The sequence below is a fragment of the Ammospiza nelsoni genome, chromosome 2 (assembly GCF_027579445.1).
Source record: "Ammospiza nelsoni isolate bAmmNel1 chromosome 2, bAmmNel1.pri, whole genome shotgun sequence".
NCBI lineage: Eukaryota > Metazoa > Chordata > Aves > Passeriformes > Passerellidae > Ammospiza > Ammospiza nelsoni.
The window spans coordinates 71823173-71839590 of record NC_080634.1 but is presented as its reverse complement, the minus strand read 5'-3'; the positions used below and the strand labels follow the sequence as shown (position 1 = coordinate 71839590).

At 40.9% G+C, this 16418-nt stretch overlaps 1 protein-coding gene and 1 long non-coding RNA gene across 4 annotated transcripts in view; both read left to right on the top strand.

Moving 5' to 3' along the window:
- Positions 1-960: 960 nt before the first annotated feature.
- On the top strand, positions 961-5285 carry LOC132070285 (uncharacterized). The gene is made up of 3 exons (XR_009417937.1): positions 961-1020; positions 4842-4911; positions 5004-5285. It is a non-coding gene; the product is annotated as an uncharacterized LOC132070285 (long non-coding RNA).
- A 2226-nt stretch (positions 5286-7511) lies between these two features.
- Positions 7512-16418, top strand: part of RBM26 (RNA binding motif protein 26) — a 47102-nt gene continuing 38195 nt past the window's right edge. For 2 of the 3 annotated variants that reach the window (XM_059493336.1, XM_059493335.1), the window contains exon 1: positions 7512-7944. In XM_059493336.1, coding sequence (XP_059349319.1) covers positions 7874-7944 — 71 coding nt within the window. In that variant the 5' untranslated portion in view covers positions 7512-7873. The remainder of the gene's footprint in view (positions 7945-16418) is intronic. The other variant, XM_059493337.1, reaches the window with a different exon arrangement.

Here is a 16418-nt window from a genome sequence, read left to right as displayed (position 1 = left end):
TATCTGACAATTAAAAAATATAAAAATGCCTTGCACAAGGGACAACAGCAGTTTTCTCAGTTTGTAATACTGCAGGTAATTTTTAAGAATAGTTAGTTACAGATATCCTGACCTTCATGGTGAGCAATCTGAAATATTTAAAATAATAGTTTATCTAATAAGTTGTTCACAAAGAAGATTTAAATAACCTTTTTAATGCTAAAATTAGATCCTTTTTAATGTGTAATTGTAAACCCAGTAGCTCCCCAAAACCAAACAGTACCAGAAATAAAAAGAAGACAACTTCATACTCTCAGGTGCAATTTATTTCTATAGGAAAAACTCATAGGACCAACACTTTATTGCATCACCATAGATTTTTATGTATAGTCTACTATGAAGAAGAACAGGTGTTGTGAACAATACAACTTCTACCTCAAATATGACAGAAGGTATCCTTTAAAATTCTTTGGAGTGGTTCTACTACATTCAACACAGAGCTCTTTCATCTGTAGGATGAAGCCATCCTTGCCGGATTAGTCATGTGTCTTCTCAGCAGTCTTTAATAATGGCTGGTTATTTCAGTCTTAACTAAGAAAATATATTCATTTATAATTAAAAATAAATTAGTGGTTACACAATAAATGGATAAAGTACATTCTGGCACTTGAGATTTCTTTTTCATTCATTACAATATTATTATGCTCTTAGATAGCTGAGCCATCTCAGAGACAATAAGGTTCATACTGTGACTCAGGAATGCCTTCTCTCTAGTGTGGTATACCCTAAACAAAAACTAGAAAAAACAACTTTCCTCTTCTCTATGGACGGATAGAATGTGAGAGAATAGTGCAGACCTGAGGAGTTGCAGCTGCACTAATCACCAAAGATTAGGAACAGGCCTGCCCTTAACAGGCCACAGCTGTGTCCAATAAGATGTGCCACAAAAGAGTGAGGTAGATGGGTAAGAAGAGAGTTGGAGTTTGTTTGCTGGGCTGTGAAGAAGCTATGAAGAGATGCCCATGAGAAATCACCAAGAAGGTATGGAACTTTGCAGTAAGATGATAACGCTCCTCTTGTTCAATTTAATAGAAAGGTGAGCTGGGCAGCAGGAAGGGCAAAATAAAGATCCTGCTTTCTTCCTCCTACATTTTTGGTATTATTAACATTTGAAATGGAAAGGATACTTTTTTAATTTTTTTTTTTTCCCTCATGAGATTTGGGAAGAAAAATACACTAGACAGCACTAAGCAAAAATCTGCCACTCCAGGAAAGAACTGTCCACATACTGTGTAGTGTGACCCAAAACTGGGGCAGAACATTAGATGGTGTCTAAGACACACTGCAGACAGGACTTAGAAAATAACATCTGGAAAGGACCAGGTTAATTACTAGGGAAGCAGCCTCTCTTCCCTAGCAGTAAATCCCAACCACAGCATATGCTCTCCATGACATGACAGCTGAGACCACAGCACAATCAGCAGCGTCACAGTTGGCTCCAGCCTCAACCCCTCCTTCACAGCATTTTGCCCAAGGGAATTGGGGAATGTGGGCAGCCTCTTATTCCACATGCAGGCATCAATTCAGGTGTGGCTCTGCCCCGTAATCATTTGCTCATGCAAGCCAGAATGACACAGTAGCTTGAGACTCCATTAAGATTTCTGGAAGAAGTTGTTCTGCTGGTTGGTGTCATAGGGGCAGAGTTATGAGCTATGTATTTCCTTTCCTGCTACTCTGCAACTTGGGAAGAAAAGGAAAGAGGTATTAATTACACCCCGGCCCTTTTTTCAGTCATCCTTCCCCATAGGCACAAGCAGGAGCTAAGGTTACTTTTGCTGCCATTGGCAAAGTGGAGCAATCCTGCCTCTGTGCTGGTACAAATTAACAAGCAAGTTCACAACAAGCTATCCTGGCATTAATACAAGTTGATGAGGTTCTAAAACACCAGCATCTTGACTTACAAAATCAACACTTCCTACTTTTCAAACACAAAGCCATTTAGAGTTATACAATACACACTTAGAATAGTGTGACTTCAGAAGTGTGATGTATGCTGCTGAATATCAACTAAATATCTCACTTCTGGTCTCTGTATTTAAACAATAACTAAACCCACAAAATTTGTAGGTTTGACTTCTGACAGACTTCTGTTGCAACCTTGGCTTTCAAGAAAACCTGTCAAACAACTGTTAGGTCATTTCAAAAAAGCAATACTTATTCAATGACTTGCAATCCCAAGCTAAATGCTACATGCACCAGCTGTGAATACTTCAAATACTTGTGGCTTTGGGACGCTCTGCACAAATCCTTTCCTAGAATTGTAGGGTGGTTTAGTTTGGAAGGCACCTCTGGAGTCCTCCCCTGCTCAGCAGGGCTGTGTGGATCCCTTTTCTCCAGCGATGTCACCTATGTGCTTCCTGCACCAAGAGAAAGCCAGAGAGATATATAATCCCAAAGTTTAGGACTGTTGTATAGAAAGACTATGAACAAGAAAGTTGTCTAATGTCCAGAGCTTATTTCATAATTAAAGTTTTGGTTTCAAGGTTAGAGGAAGACGTTTACATCTTACAGATCATCTGCTCTGTGAGCTTCTACAGACCCTGCTTTTTAAGTAGCAATGGTTCTATTTGGTTAAACTCACTATTCAGGAGTCAATAGTAAAAAAGCAAAGGACTAAACATTCCTATGAACATTATTCTTTTTGGACCACAATCAAGTGTAAGTATTACAAAGCTGACCTGCTTTGTTATACCTGTGGAAGCATTAGTAGGTGTATTCATGGAGAAAGGCAAAAGTGCCTCAGCTTTCAGATGCTCAAGAACTGATAAACATTTTCTGTTTGTGAAGGATGGAAGGGTCAGTCTTCAGGTCTGGATGAATTCTGAGAAATGATTCTCAAAACTCATATTGACACCTCCAGAAATGAAACTTACCATAGACAAGGAGCATCAGGAGAAATATCATTTGATCCTTTTACAGAGAGTAAAGGCAGTGCATGTACAGATATTTGTCTAGATAGCAACCAATGGCAAGCCCCAAAACTAAATGACAGTACAAACTAAAAATCTGAGCTACATACAAAATGGTTTAGCTCATTGACCCATCTTGATGCTGGCCAGTTTCAGCAGCCCTGCTTTTTAGCCTGTGTGTTGATGCTAGGGCTTGTGTTAAATTTCAGGGACAAGGAACCCTTGATAACAGGTCTGATACACCTGAGATCTATAATACTGAAATGCTTTTTCTGGGAGAAAACAGGAGCCCCTGTTTTCTCACAGAAATACTTTTCCTGGGAGAAAACAGACACTAGGAACCCCAAGTCTGGTGTGTTATACTCACTACACAAAACCAGAATCACATTTAACACTAGAAGAAAACCTCCAGTCAGAGATGAATGTTTAAATACAATTGCAAATGCAATTGCATTTTCCTAAATAAAAAGGTGAAGTGTTAGAAGCATAAATTCAATAATTTTTTTAGTAACATAGACCAATCTGGCTTGTCTTCAAAAGAAAATTAAACTCAATAAAGAAAAAACCCAAACCAAAACAACCAAACCATAGACAAACAAATGAAAAAGAAGAATTAACCTTTTTCTTTTCCCTGTATGGCAGAAACAGGGACTAATGAAGGTAGTATAGGTTTGGCAAAAAGTTGGATGATGTGCCTGAAAGTTATTCTCTTCTACAGCTGCTTTTTGTATTTAAAAAAAAGAGGGACAAATCTGGGTTAAAAAAGGCATCTATGGAAAGTTACGAAAATTTCACCTTTCAAATAAAAATCTTTAACACTTAAAAACTGCAGCTTTACACATTGACAAAGAATGCTTATGGGTAAAAGTTCAATGGCTTTGGAGAGGAGTCAGTGAAAAAAAAATCTCAAGAAATGTCAGGAAGGATCGATCTCTCAACTTCACTGGCCTCATTCAGCTCTCATGTTAGCAGGGAATCCAATAAAAATGTGAATAAATACAACCCATTGTTTCTAGACATCAAAGGTCACTACATCGAGTTAGATAGATAAGATTACTTCAATCTAAGTGCACACCAAACCTATGAACTTTGGGAGTTATTACACATGAAAGCATCTATACTACTCTGAAGAACTTAACAAAGTTTTCATAAGCCAAAAGGGCTGTTAGGAGTCTGTGATGCATGAATTAAGAGAATTAGGCTTGTATTACTTTATTTTCATAACAGTTTATTTATATTTTGGGTTTATTGATGTTAAAATGTAACATTTATATTAATCCACAGTATATGTCAATTTTCAAAGATTTGAAATCATTAGGTAGTTATTTAGTTCCTAATAAATGTTTGGTACCCACATGATGTCACTATCATGTATCAGCTGTAACTGATTTCTTAAATGAAAGCATTAAATTGTTGAAATCTAAGGATACTTGTTCAGCTCGTTCTCTTTTCCTTCTTACCCCCTTCAGGGCTTTTTTGTACAGCTAGGGATGAAATTTAGGTTATGTTCTTTTTTCCCTTTAACAGTTTGTGAATTTTATATTGAACAGCTGCAGGAGAAATAAAAACTTATTTGTCTTACAGAATTATGACACTGTAGAAGTTAATTATTACTTTGACCCTTTGTCCAGATTCTTATATTGCCTTAAATGAAACATGATCTTTATGATTTTGGTTTTAGTTAAAGTACTGATTTCACATGTGAATGAAGTTTGAGTCAAGTAAAAACGATTCCTTTTCTGTGTGTTTTAAAAACTATTACGAACCTAAATGTATTTCTATCTTAAATAGTAGCCACCTTATACATATCTATATATAGACACTTTATATTTCAGAGAAAATTATTTCCTCAGATCTATTAAATAATTTTATTTTGTATTCTTGTAATTCCAGCTGTGAAATGAAATGAACATTGCCCAAAAGATGCTACAAAACATTGCAGTCACTTCTGAAGAGGTGGGCTGTAAGTATTTCTAAGGCTTTTGGGATTTTAAGTCTGCAAACTCTAGAACAGGGAATTCAGCATTTATTTATTTATTTATTTATTTATTACAGTTACTCTGAATATTACTACAGAAGCGTGACAACAGCACATTTCTATAAACACAGAAATGTTCAGAAACTACCACATACAGACAAGCCTTACCCAGTGCATAAAATGTATTTGTGAAAACCTTTTTGTGATCACTAATTTCACTTACTAACAGCATTGTGCTCCCGAAGGGCTGAAAAAGCAGTTTAGAAAATTTAAATATCAGAAAAGTTGCTACTGTGATTATATCCATACATTTATGTGGGGAAGCCTTAGAGTCTGTGTTTTTTGCTGGCTGTGGTATATCCAAGGATCAAAGGTAGTTGCAGTGCTTGTCTGAGTGCAGTCTAAATTATTTTCACTAGACACTGGCTTTTCCAAAGAATTGAGGGGACAGATCCAGAAACAAATTAAGATTCTTATCACAATGTCTAATCTCTATGTGCCTGTCCCTTCAGAGACCCATCAGAATCCCAAGGTTATTGACCCTTTTTACATGTTCACGGGGAGTAAACGTACAAGTTGGTGACTGTGAATCGAGGACTTTTTACATGTTTATAGAACAGTCTCCAGAAAATTTCAGGCTCTGGTGATTTTCTGTCTACTGACAGGATGTGCTGTTCATTCTCCGCTATGCAGGGAAACTGAAGTGTATCTTGTAATTGGGAAATCCTCACCAAAGTACCTACTAAGCTGGCAGCTTATTTGGTTGGCTTGCAACACTCTCCAGTCTTCAACAAACTTTCAAAAATCATAATCAAGTCACAAATAATAGTGTGCAGGCAGCCTTAGCCTCCTCCAGGTCTCATTTAGCTGTCTCGGTGACAGTGAATGACCTGAAGTTCCTCTCCCTCTGAGAACGCCAGGCAGGCAGCTCAGGAGTCACCCCAAGAAGGCAGAGTGAATGATTTCTGTGAAACACTCGCCTTTGTGCGCTGCCTGTGCAGAACGCCTGGCTCGGGCGCTCAGGTGGGACACAGATCAATCTGACTGAGGGGCATCAAGAGGGAACGTTTTCTTTCAGTGCTCGGTTAACCCTGGGTACCAGACAAAGCAGCAAATACATAACTTTCCAGGGGAAGGTGTCACACTGGTGGGCAAGGTGTGCAGGGAGCCGTCTTACAGTCTCCCACCACTGCGGTCCATGGGGGTCTGAGCAGCAGCAGGGGCTGGGCTCTCGCCAGGTGCACCCTGAGGAGCAGGGACCCCCCCATGTCAGGAAGACACAGAACTTTGCTGCCAAGTCCCGTGTTTTCAAACACTTTTATTATGGCCCTACATCTTCTTTTAAAAAAAAAAGTTAAAAAAAATTGGATGTTTTTCCTTTTCCTGTCAGTTCCAAACATTTATGGGAATTTGCATGTGGGGAGCCGAGGGAGTAAAGGCTGTGCCTCCCTTCCTGCTCGTCCAGGGTGTGGTTCCCTATTGCAGCAACTCCTGGCTGCCCGGGAGATTGGGGGGCTGCTCTCTGCTGCACCCCAGAGCAGCAATTGTGTCCACCTTGTGGCTTATTACAAGGACTAACCCCAAGCACCAGTACAGATTGAGGGTGACCTGCTGGAAAGAGCTCTGCTGAGGAAGACTTGGGGTTCCTGATGGACTACGAGCTGTCCATGAGCCAGCAGTGTGCCCTGGTGGCCAGGAAGGCCAATGGTATCCTGGGGTGCCTCAGGAACAGCATTGCCAGTAGGCTGTGGGAGATGATTCTGCCCCTCCGCAGTGCTGTGTCCAGTTCTGGGCTCCCCAGTACAGGACAGACATGGAGCTCCTGGACCGATCCACATGCTGTGGATTAAGGAGCTGGGGCATTTCTCTTCCAAGGAAAGGCTGAGGGAGCTGGGCCTGTTCAATCTCAAGAGGAGACAACTGAGAGGGGATCTCATCAATAATTATCTGAAGGGAGGGTGCCAACAGCATGGAGCCAGGCTCTGTTCAGTGGCGCTGGGCAATAAGACAAGAGGCAATGGTCAAAAACTGCTGCACAGAAGTTCCACCTGAATCTGAGGAAGAACTTCTTGACTGTGCAGGTGACCCTGCACAAGAACAGACTGTCCAGAGAGGTTGTGTTCCTCAAAGGAGTTATTCAAGAACCATCTGGAAGCAAGCCTATTCAATGTGCTCTAGGATGACCCTGCCAGCGCAGGGAGCCTGGGCCAGGTGACCCAATGTGGTCCCTTCCAGTCTCACCCGTTCTGTGATCATATTAGGTAAGACTATCAGTGTTTCCAAGAAACAAAACAAGTACATGCACATTTCAAACACCAGTCGGGAATACACCATGGTATTTCTTTTGTCCCTAGAGCACTGTTCCGCCCAGCCACGGCACCCTCACGCCGTGGGCTCTGAAGGGTCCCCGGCCCCTCAGAATCCCCCACCCGCCCCCGCAGCGCGGCCTCCCCGCCCGGCCCCGCCTCCCGGCAGCCCCCGCGCGCCGCCCGGCCTCGCGAGACTCTGGGCTCTCGCGACAGCGGGGCGCCGCCATCTTACCCGCTCGCTCGGGCGCTCGCTGTGTCGGGCGCTGCGGCTCAGGGCGGCGGGGGGGCCGCCCGTCCCGCTGCGCACCGCCCGTCCCGCTCCGCCGCCACACTCGGCCGCGCCGCCCTCCGGCGGGGGGGACCCGCGCTGCGCCCGGGACTCGCTCCCCGGCAGAGGAGCGGCGAGAGCGGGGCCCGCAGAAAGCAGCCGCTGCTCGGCTGGTTCCGCCCCCTCCGTGTCGCTGGGCCTCCGGCCCCTGCCGGGCGGCTTCTGCCCAACCGGGAGGCGGCGGAGAGTGCGGGAGGCGCGGCGGGAGCCGGGGTGCCGGCCGGCCGGCGGGCGGCGCGGACCCCGCCGCCGGGGCTGCTGCTGCTGCTGCTGCTGCTGGCGGGGAGGCGGGGGGCCCGGGCCGCTCTGAATGGTGGTTAAAATGATCATAGAAAACTTCGAGGCGCTGAAATCCTGGCTCAGCAAAACCTTGGAGCCCATGTGAGTAACCGCGACCCTTCTTTGCCCTCTCGCCCCCTCGAAATAAACCTTCCCCGTGTAGAAGATGGGGATCCGCAGGGGCGGGAAACGCGGTGCCGGCGAGTCCCGGGAGGGCACCCCGGGAGATGCCCTCTCAGCACCCTTCTTCCCGGCCGCCTCCCGGTGTGTGAGGGACCGCGCTCTCGTTCTTGCGCTCTCCCGCTCTCTCGTCGCCGTCCTCGGCCGGGAGGTAGGACCGTCTCCCTCCAGAGGATGCAGCTTCCCCCCCTAGCGACCGCGTTCCTCTTCCCTTTGTAGCCCGGGGAGAGCGGGAGCCGCCGTGTGTGCGTGTGCAGCTCGGCGTGCCCCGCTCGGCCCCGGAGGTGAGCGGGGACCTGCTCCCAGAGGGCTCAGGTGCCGCTGGGACGTCCAGCGGGGTCCTGGGCTCGTCCCTGCAGGCTCGTCGCACATCATTCTTGGTTATTTGGAGTATTTGACCATCTCTGGTTTCCCTTCCCCCAAATAAAACTTGCATCAGTAGAGGACTTGGGAGTAGGAGCCCCAGAGAATAATTTGCTTGTTTGTGAATACGTGCGTGCCCTCTAAGGATAACATTCGTGTGAGTAAGTGGGGCTCTTCTGTAAATACATCTTCCTTCTCTGAGTGGTATTTTAGTGGAACTGAAGCGTGAACTTAGTTTTAAAGGTGTATCTTCGGGAAGTATGGTGCCTACAGATTAAAGCACGCACTTTTTTTTTGTCATTCTGGACCACTTTTGGTCCAGTGGTCATTCTGGACCACTATTTTAACATGTCTGAATTAAATTTGCTGGAGTTTGATTTGAGTTAAATGAAGTAGAACTCCTGAATTCAGTCTGGTGTTAGCTTTTGTGCTGAGGTGTTTGCCCCCCGTAGCTTTTTCTCTTGACGAGCTCAGATGGGGGAGCAAAATTTTCTTTATTGCTTCCAGAGCCATTAGTTATTTGTATGTACAGATACACTTTGTAGGGCTTATGCTGTAATAACTTGAAAAAGTTGTAAGATGCTGGGACATTTTTAGGAGAACTTCACTTGGGTTGTTCTTTTGTTTGTGGCTTTTTTTTGAGGTGGTGGGGAGGAGGTAGTGGTTCTCTTTTATTCCATATGGTCTAATCAAGACCACACTGAAATAGATGAACTGAGTTTGCTTTCAGTGGTCTTTGAATTAGGCTTGCAACAAATTACACTGAGTGTCTTTCTTATAAAAGGTTTGACGTTTAAGATTTTTATTTTGGGGGGGGGGGAAGGGCATCATCTTGTAAAGCTGTAGTTTGGGGTAGGTGAATTACTTTTTATCTTGAGTTGGTATAATGCAATATGTTGTGTTCTGGGGTAATAGACTTCCCTAGTCCTCTGCTGCATAATGCTCACTATTAGTTTCTGGGTACTTTCTTGTATGAATATTTTGTTAAGGGCAATCAGCAGTTTGATGCCAGTATTTTAGAATGTGCTGGTTAAGAGGCTTAGAACAGACGCAGGTTGGTCCATGTTTCTTTGTTTGAATATTAAACCATGAGCTCTGTTAGCAATAGTCACCAGTTACAAGGGTAAAATTGAGATTTTCACCTTTCATGATCTGTGCAATTTTCTGCTTTTTCCCACTTAGAGGACCAGCGTGTATCTTTTAGGTTAAATGTGGTGTGTGAGCAGATCAAATGTGGTTGTTGTTTTGGAAAACTGTGGAGAGCTAGGGAGATGCTTGTCTGGAGGATGATGAGTTCTCTGCATTTTTAGCTTTGGGAGGAAACAAACCAGCAGTGACTGTCATTCAGTTTTCTGCCGTGTCCTGTGTAAGTGCATTGTTGAATAGATATTAGAATTGGTGGAGATGTATTGCCCTTTCCTGGAGTCAGGTACTCCTGGAGGTGCTTTTGGTGTCAGCTATCTGAAGTGTGTGACTGCAACCGTGGCTTCTGGCTGCATGAAAATTTCAGTGTGCAGCTACTTCTAAAGAAGTAACTGTTGCACCACTAGTGCAGTGAGGTGCTAACTGCTGATCCTCTGAAGGTGTTGCTGCAGCCCAGAAATGATTTTTGGTTTGTCTTTTCCTGTTAATGAAACAAAAGTGCCAAATGTTGTGTAGTGGCTCTTTCAGAAACCTTCAGCTGCAAGATCCATGGCTGAACCTCCTGACTGCACTAAGAAGGACACCGCTGTATTAGGTCATTATGGAGGTGGTGTCTCGGTCCTTTCAAGGGGAGAAGTGCATTTAAGAAGAACCATAAATAAATTTTATACAAACATGTCTAGATCTATATTTGTGTGCTAGTTACCTAGAGCTGAATAGTTAGAACATGCTGCACTTTGCAAGTTGCCTTTTGCAAGGAGCTAGCCTTTTTTAATCAGCATGTATAACTTGTTCCAAAGGCCATAATGCACATACTTCTAAAACATAATGTTTCGGAATTAAAATATCGCAATAGCCACAAAAATTGTCTCATTTCATCTTTAAACAGTTCTAAAAATGCTGACTTGTTAATATAAAGAAACAAGTGCGTTATGTAATTCTATAGACTGGACAAGATTTGGTTGTTGGATTGCTTTCATGTGGAGTCTCTGGGAAACAGTGTTTATAGACAAGAATGTTTGAAGGGGAGAGATGGTGGAGGATTTAAGATTTGGAATTTTGTTAGTGTAGGTTGTTGGGTTTGTTTGCTTGTTTTGGACTACTCTAATGCCTTTGGCAAAGTCTTGGTGATCATCCATACAAAAAGGCCTTATGTGAGTTTTGTCTTGTTGCAGTGAGGCAGAAATTGCAAATGCTGCCATGCTGGAGCCTTTGCAAGACCAGCTCGGTTTAGGGGTAATGGGTCTGTAGGAGCTTTCTACACCTCTTCAAGAAAAGGCTGCTTTTGTCATTTTGGAAGTAACTCTTGGTGCAGAATTGCTAAATATATGCACAGAATCATTGCAGATACAGCCGTGTAAATGTAGTACCAGTACAAATAAACTGGCAAGAGGCTTTTTGTGCTGTGGCTACTGTGTGTTTGACTAGAATTATCTTGTATATTCAGCTCCAGTCAGCTCTGTAAAGAAGGCATTTGTTACCAGTCATCCTCGTTGCTTGCAGACAGCAACGAGCTAAGTTTCTGGTGTTACACACTTTCTTGTTTGTGGCGTGGTTTCTATCAAGTGTTGGAAAATGTTAAACTTGGAATATAACCGTCTGCCTGTCACTTCTGATTTCTGTACTAACAAGGCACTCACTGAGCCTGTCAATTGTGATGAGTTTCTTTCCTGCAAGTCCGTTCCAGATACTCTATAAACTGTATGGAGTCCTTGCTGGAATATTAGGATCTGGCTTGGCAAAGTTCCAAGTAGGGATTTCTTTAATTTTTTTTCTTGAATTTGTTTGAATCTCTACTTGTGAAAAAAGTAGCTTTTTGTACTAATGCTACACTCACAATTTTGTTTTTGAGACATTGTAATATTCTCCCCCTTGCCCTAATTCTCTACACTGGAAAGTTTCCTTGGTTTTAATTACTTTGTGTAAAATAAATTAAATTGAAATATTTGTGGCTGCTGAATTTTACTTTCAATTTGATTAAGGCTCTCATACCTAATTTTTTTCCACTTCACTGTATTTACATTTTTGTAAAGGTTTGTTCCTGTGCTAAATCAAACTTGAAAAAAAGATGAAATGCCTACAACAACATTGTACACTGTTTAGGCATACCTCATTTAAATGGAAAGATATTTTTCATTGGTGAATTCTGTAAGTGAATGAGGTGTTGTAATGACTTTCATCAGATGGAATAAAATGAAAATTGTTTAAAGAATATTTTGAGTATATTTATTATTGGAATATTTTTTGGCCAGTGATCTGTGTCCTCTGGTGTTATGCTCCCACTCTTCTTTGTTTGTCAAGTTTTTCAGCCCTTTGTTTTGGCTTCACAGGTTACTGAGAAAAGGTAGCAAATAAAAAAGTTTTAACAGTGTTGTAAGGACTATGCTAATAAGCCAGGACATTGGAAGCATAGAAATAAGTTAAATGAAAAACCTTGTCATTTATTTCATGTGGCACATCATCCTACCTTTAACACTTATTGGGCCACCATGAGATTTCTCTGATTTTCCATGAAACTTCCTAAGAAGTTCAGAGGCAATAAGCATTTCTCTTCGTTTCACTCATTTTGTTAACACCTCATGTGAAGCTATTTGTAACTAAGACAAATAAAGCACAAATGCACATCAGTGGTATGCAGTTTTTAACACTAGTTGTTTTTCTACATCTGCTATGAAACCTGATAGTTTTTTCATCTGACTCACAGAGACCTACTGTGTTTGAGAAATCGAGGTACCTAGCTTAGAGTGCTGATACTGCTAAGCTTCTGAGTAAAAATATTATATTGGTATTAAAATATTGGTACTATTAGGTATAGTTGAAAGCAGAAAATAAAAAGGAGAAAATTACTCCTGTTACAGCAAACCTTTTTTGTTCTTGCAGTGAAGTGAAACCCCTTTGACTGCATTGCGAGTCACAGAGACACTGATGAGTTTTGCTTTCTGCACTGAATGGGTGTTGGAGAGCCAGCAAGCTGACAGCTGTTCTGCCTCATGAGAGCTGTCTTGAATCTAGGGGTGGTACTCTAGGATGCCAATTACTGCTTGCAGCTGTATGAACATGTCAGATCTGGGTATCAGAATAATTTCGAACTGATTTAATGGCATCATTAGCTTGAATAGCAGCTCTGGAGGCTGCAGCATTCCTCGATGTGTTTCTATTGCTTTAAGTACTGTTAGAGAGGTAGTTAAAGGGAGGATCATAAGAGTAGTCCTCCTCAGCCACAATAGTGTCTCAGGATAAAAGTTGGATCTTGCTGAATGAGTTTGTCATTCATTTTACTTACTGAAGCAAGTTTGCACCGTATTACTTTACACCATAGCTCTTTATAGATTTTTTTTTTTTTTTTAGTAGCAACAGAGTAGCGCAACTGCCTGAATTAAGCTGGCTGTGCTGCCCAGTAGGCCATGTACACCTTTCTGCACCCACTCGGCCCTGCAAGTAGAAGGCATTTCTCTCTTCCTTCAAACACAGCCATGTCCACCTTGGTTAATGTCAAGAACTGAGCAGTATTTTAGCAGTTGGTCTTCAGGTAACAAAACTCCACTCTGAAATTTAGGTTATTAACACAGGATCAGAGCATGGCAAATAGCATGCACCTACATGTCATTTCCTCTACAGCAGCACCGTTTGTTGCCTGGAGGACTACAGACGTGTTTCTGAGGTTTCACTGTGTTGTGGTAGTTTAAATTTGTCAGGGAACTAGTTTCAGGATTTGTAGCATCTTTTTGGTTTGTACATTTAATTTTAAAACTGAAGAAAAAAATCCCCTTTTGTAGTTCCTTTACATCTTAAAACAGTAGTGTGTGCATACAGCGTAAGGTATGTGTTAATAAGGGCTTTTGAACGTACAGCTACACGACTAACTTGTTCTTGCTAACACCTTTTATATCTATTCCTCATATGCTCCATTTCTCACCTAATGCTAAAGTCTGTAGTTGCCTGGTGATTCAAAAGTCACAGCGGGTTCTCAGAACATATTTTATATTTAAAAAAATGTGAGTATTGGAAACAAGTTAAAAAGTGTTTAATGAATTGCAGAGTATTCAAATAAGAAGTAAATACTGTACTGAGAGGTCACTCAGCCAAATTACTTTTCCTTTTTCAAATATTATTTGCAACAAAAAAAATAGGACTTAAATTTACCCTGACAGTTTAATCTTTTCTGGTTTATCTTTATTTGAAATAGTAATTTCAAATAATGAGCACAAAACAACATGAGGTCAGAAACATGAGTTTTTGAACTTTCCTGTGAGCTTTACTGAACTGTTCCTTCTGTGATTGAGCAGAATATTTGATTGGGAATTGCTTTCCTTTTTGAAGCTTCTATCTTTTGCTAATAATTGGAGGTATCCATATAATTCTCTGAAGAACATGTAGAGATCTCACAAGAGAATTCTTCCATCTATACCTGCATATTCAGTACTGTGTTTATTAAAGCAGGATTACATGAGCAGTCTCCCTTGTTTAAGAGAGAGGAGTAGGCACTGTGTATTTTCTGACTTAGAGAGCACAGACTGCAAAAAAGTATTACTAGAGGTAAAAACATTTAACATAGCTAGGAACAATGATAGATGTATATTTCTGAGTATATGATATATACTCAGAAATATACATGCATGTATATACTCACTAGGTGTAACAAAACATGCTGTGGTGTTTAGTGGTAGCACACACTGGGATGTGCTTGCTGCAGTGGAAATGAATTCGGATTACTTGTGCCAGCTGGTGCTTGTTTGTTTGTTAAAGAAAACACAAGTGAAAACAGGAGGAGAAATTTGTGATTACAGATGTGTATTAGTGCTTGCAGCACATGGCTGCAGTATGTTGAGGGGATGAAGATAGGGAAATCAGAGTTGAGAAATGTTTTTCTGCACGCTTCAATGAATGTGACCATTTTTCTAGTAGCCATGAGTTATCATAAGAATGAAGTTATGTATAAAGTTCTGTCACACTTGTAATGTACAAATTGTGTTTATGGTGAGGACTGATGTACCACACTATATTCAAGTTTATTAAATTCAAACCTGCATTTAGTGACTGAAAATGTATATTATTCAATGAGCAGTAGAATCAAATTACAAACTTTTTGTTCATTTTTAGAGCAACTTAGTATTTGAAATGTGTTGGTGGTATTCTCATTTTTCTGAGATACCAGTTAAGGATCTTTCTCTGTTATCTTTCAGTCTGCAAGAATATAGCATGATACATATATTGTATGACAAATCCTTGTGCTACACTGTGTATTTGCTGCCATCAGCATGGATGCCTTTACTGTTTTCTTTATTCTCACATTACTTGTTAACAAAACAAAGTCGATTATAAGAGCATAAAATGCAAGACAAAGAGGTTTAGAAAAACTGACAAAGCTAGCTGAAAAATCAGTGAAAAATCCATGTATGCACAACAGAGACAGAGCAGGCATATTGCATATTATTCACACACAAAGACCGCTATTCTCTAAGAAAATACTGTTAAACTAGAGAACATAAGATCTTGTTTGTCAGAAAAACTCAAGACCCCGTAATCCAAACCAGCGGATTTTGACTAAACCAGTGGATGGAGAATTTATACAGAACATTTCAGAATTAAGTTTGAGTGAAAAAATGGAAAGGAATTACTTTTTAAAAAAGTTCTCCCCAAACAAAATTATTAAAGGTTATGTCTAGAAATCTTGATAGCTATAAAAAATTTTCAGGCAGACTTCCTTTATTCACAGTTTTGTAAACTTAATTTTTTTTTTTGCTTTGTGAGACCAGTTAGTCCTCTCTTCCACCACTTGAGGTTGCTAGCAATTGAATTTTAACATCATCTTAAAAATAGGCATTGCAAAAGTTTGAAAAGCCGTAAAAGACCATATTATAGACTTGACAGATTTATTTAAGATACTATAGAGAGAAACAGTCTTCACATTAGTGTGGGGAAAACAGATTAATTGTGGAGTTTTTTTAAGCTTTGAAGAATAGATATAGAAGAGACTTGTGTTTCAAGTCAGCCTCTATCTGTGTAGAGATCATTTGCAGTTTCATTTTAAGAAATCAAAAGAAAGCACAGAAAATACTATTGCTGGTTTGTAAAAGCATCTTTATCTCACTCTGCCACAAAACTCACTGTATTCATTATTGCTTAATTAGTGTCAATTTGAAATAATTTGCCTGTTAGTATTTTTAAAAAATGGTATTTGTTAAGTAGCCAAAATTGAAAGCATGTAAATTCTCATTGTAGTAGAAATTCCTCTGTACACACTGAATGATAATAATAGTAGAATTCAGTGCAATAATTTTGTTTTGTTGATATGTGGCTGTACAGGGTGACAAATGTTGAAACGTGTGCATGAGTGCATAGCAGAAAGTGATCCTGTGTTTTGCAAATTAAAAGTACGTTTTCATTGAGAATAATTTCGTAAGCATATCTTGGAGTTGGGTGGATGACTTCAAGTCCTGGGGTGGGCAGGATTGCTAAGATTTCCAAAGTCATCATTGCAGGGAGGATGAAAGCGTTAACTGTTCATTATTTTTAAACATCATCTGTTTGTTTGGGTTTTGGGGTTTTGTTTGTTGGTTTTGTGTGGTTTTGTGGGCTTTTGGGTTTGTTTTTTTGGGGATAATTTATGGTTTGTGTATTTTGTTATGGTCTAGGTGGCTTTCCAGAGAAGATTTTCTGTTTTTTATCCTGCTCATGAAAGGGGAATTGCTTTAAACTGAATATGAGGTTGTTGTATAGTCAGTGCTGTAGGAGCTGGAGAATTAAAATGCATTGTAGTAGTTCAGAGCTGTAGATTTTTACCTTGTAGACTGACTTGGGTTTTTGCCCCCCACTAAATTTTGAGTGCGTGTGTCATTTAAGTAAGTTGTAGAGGATTTTGAACGACAGCTGACTGTTCATATTTTTGA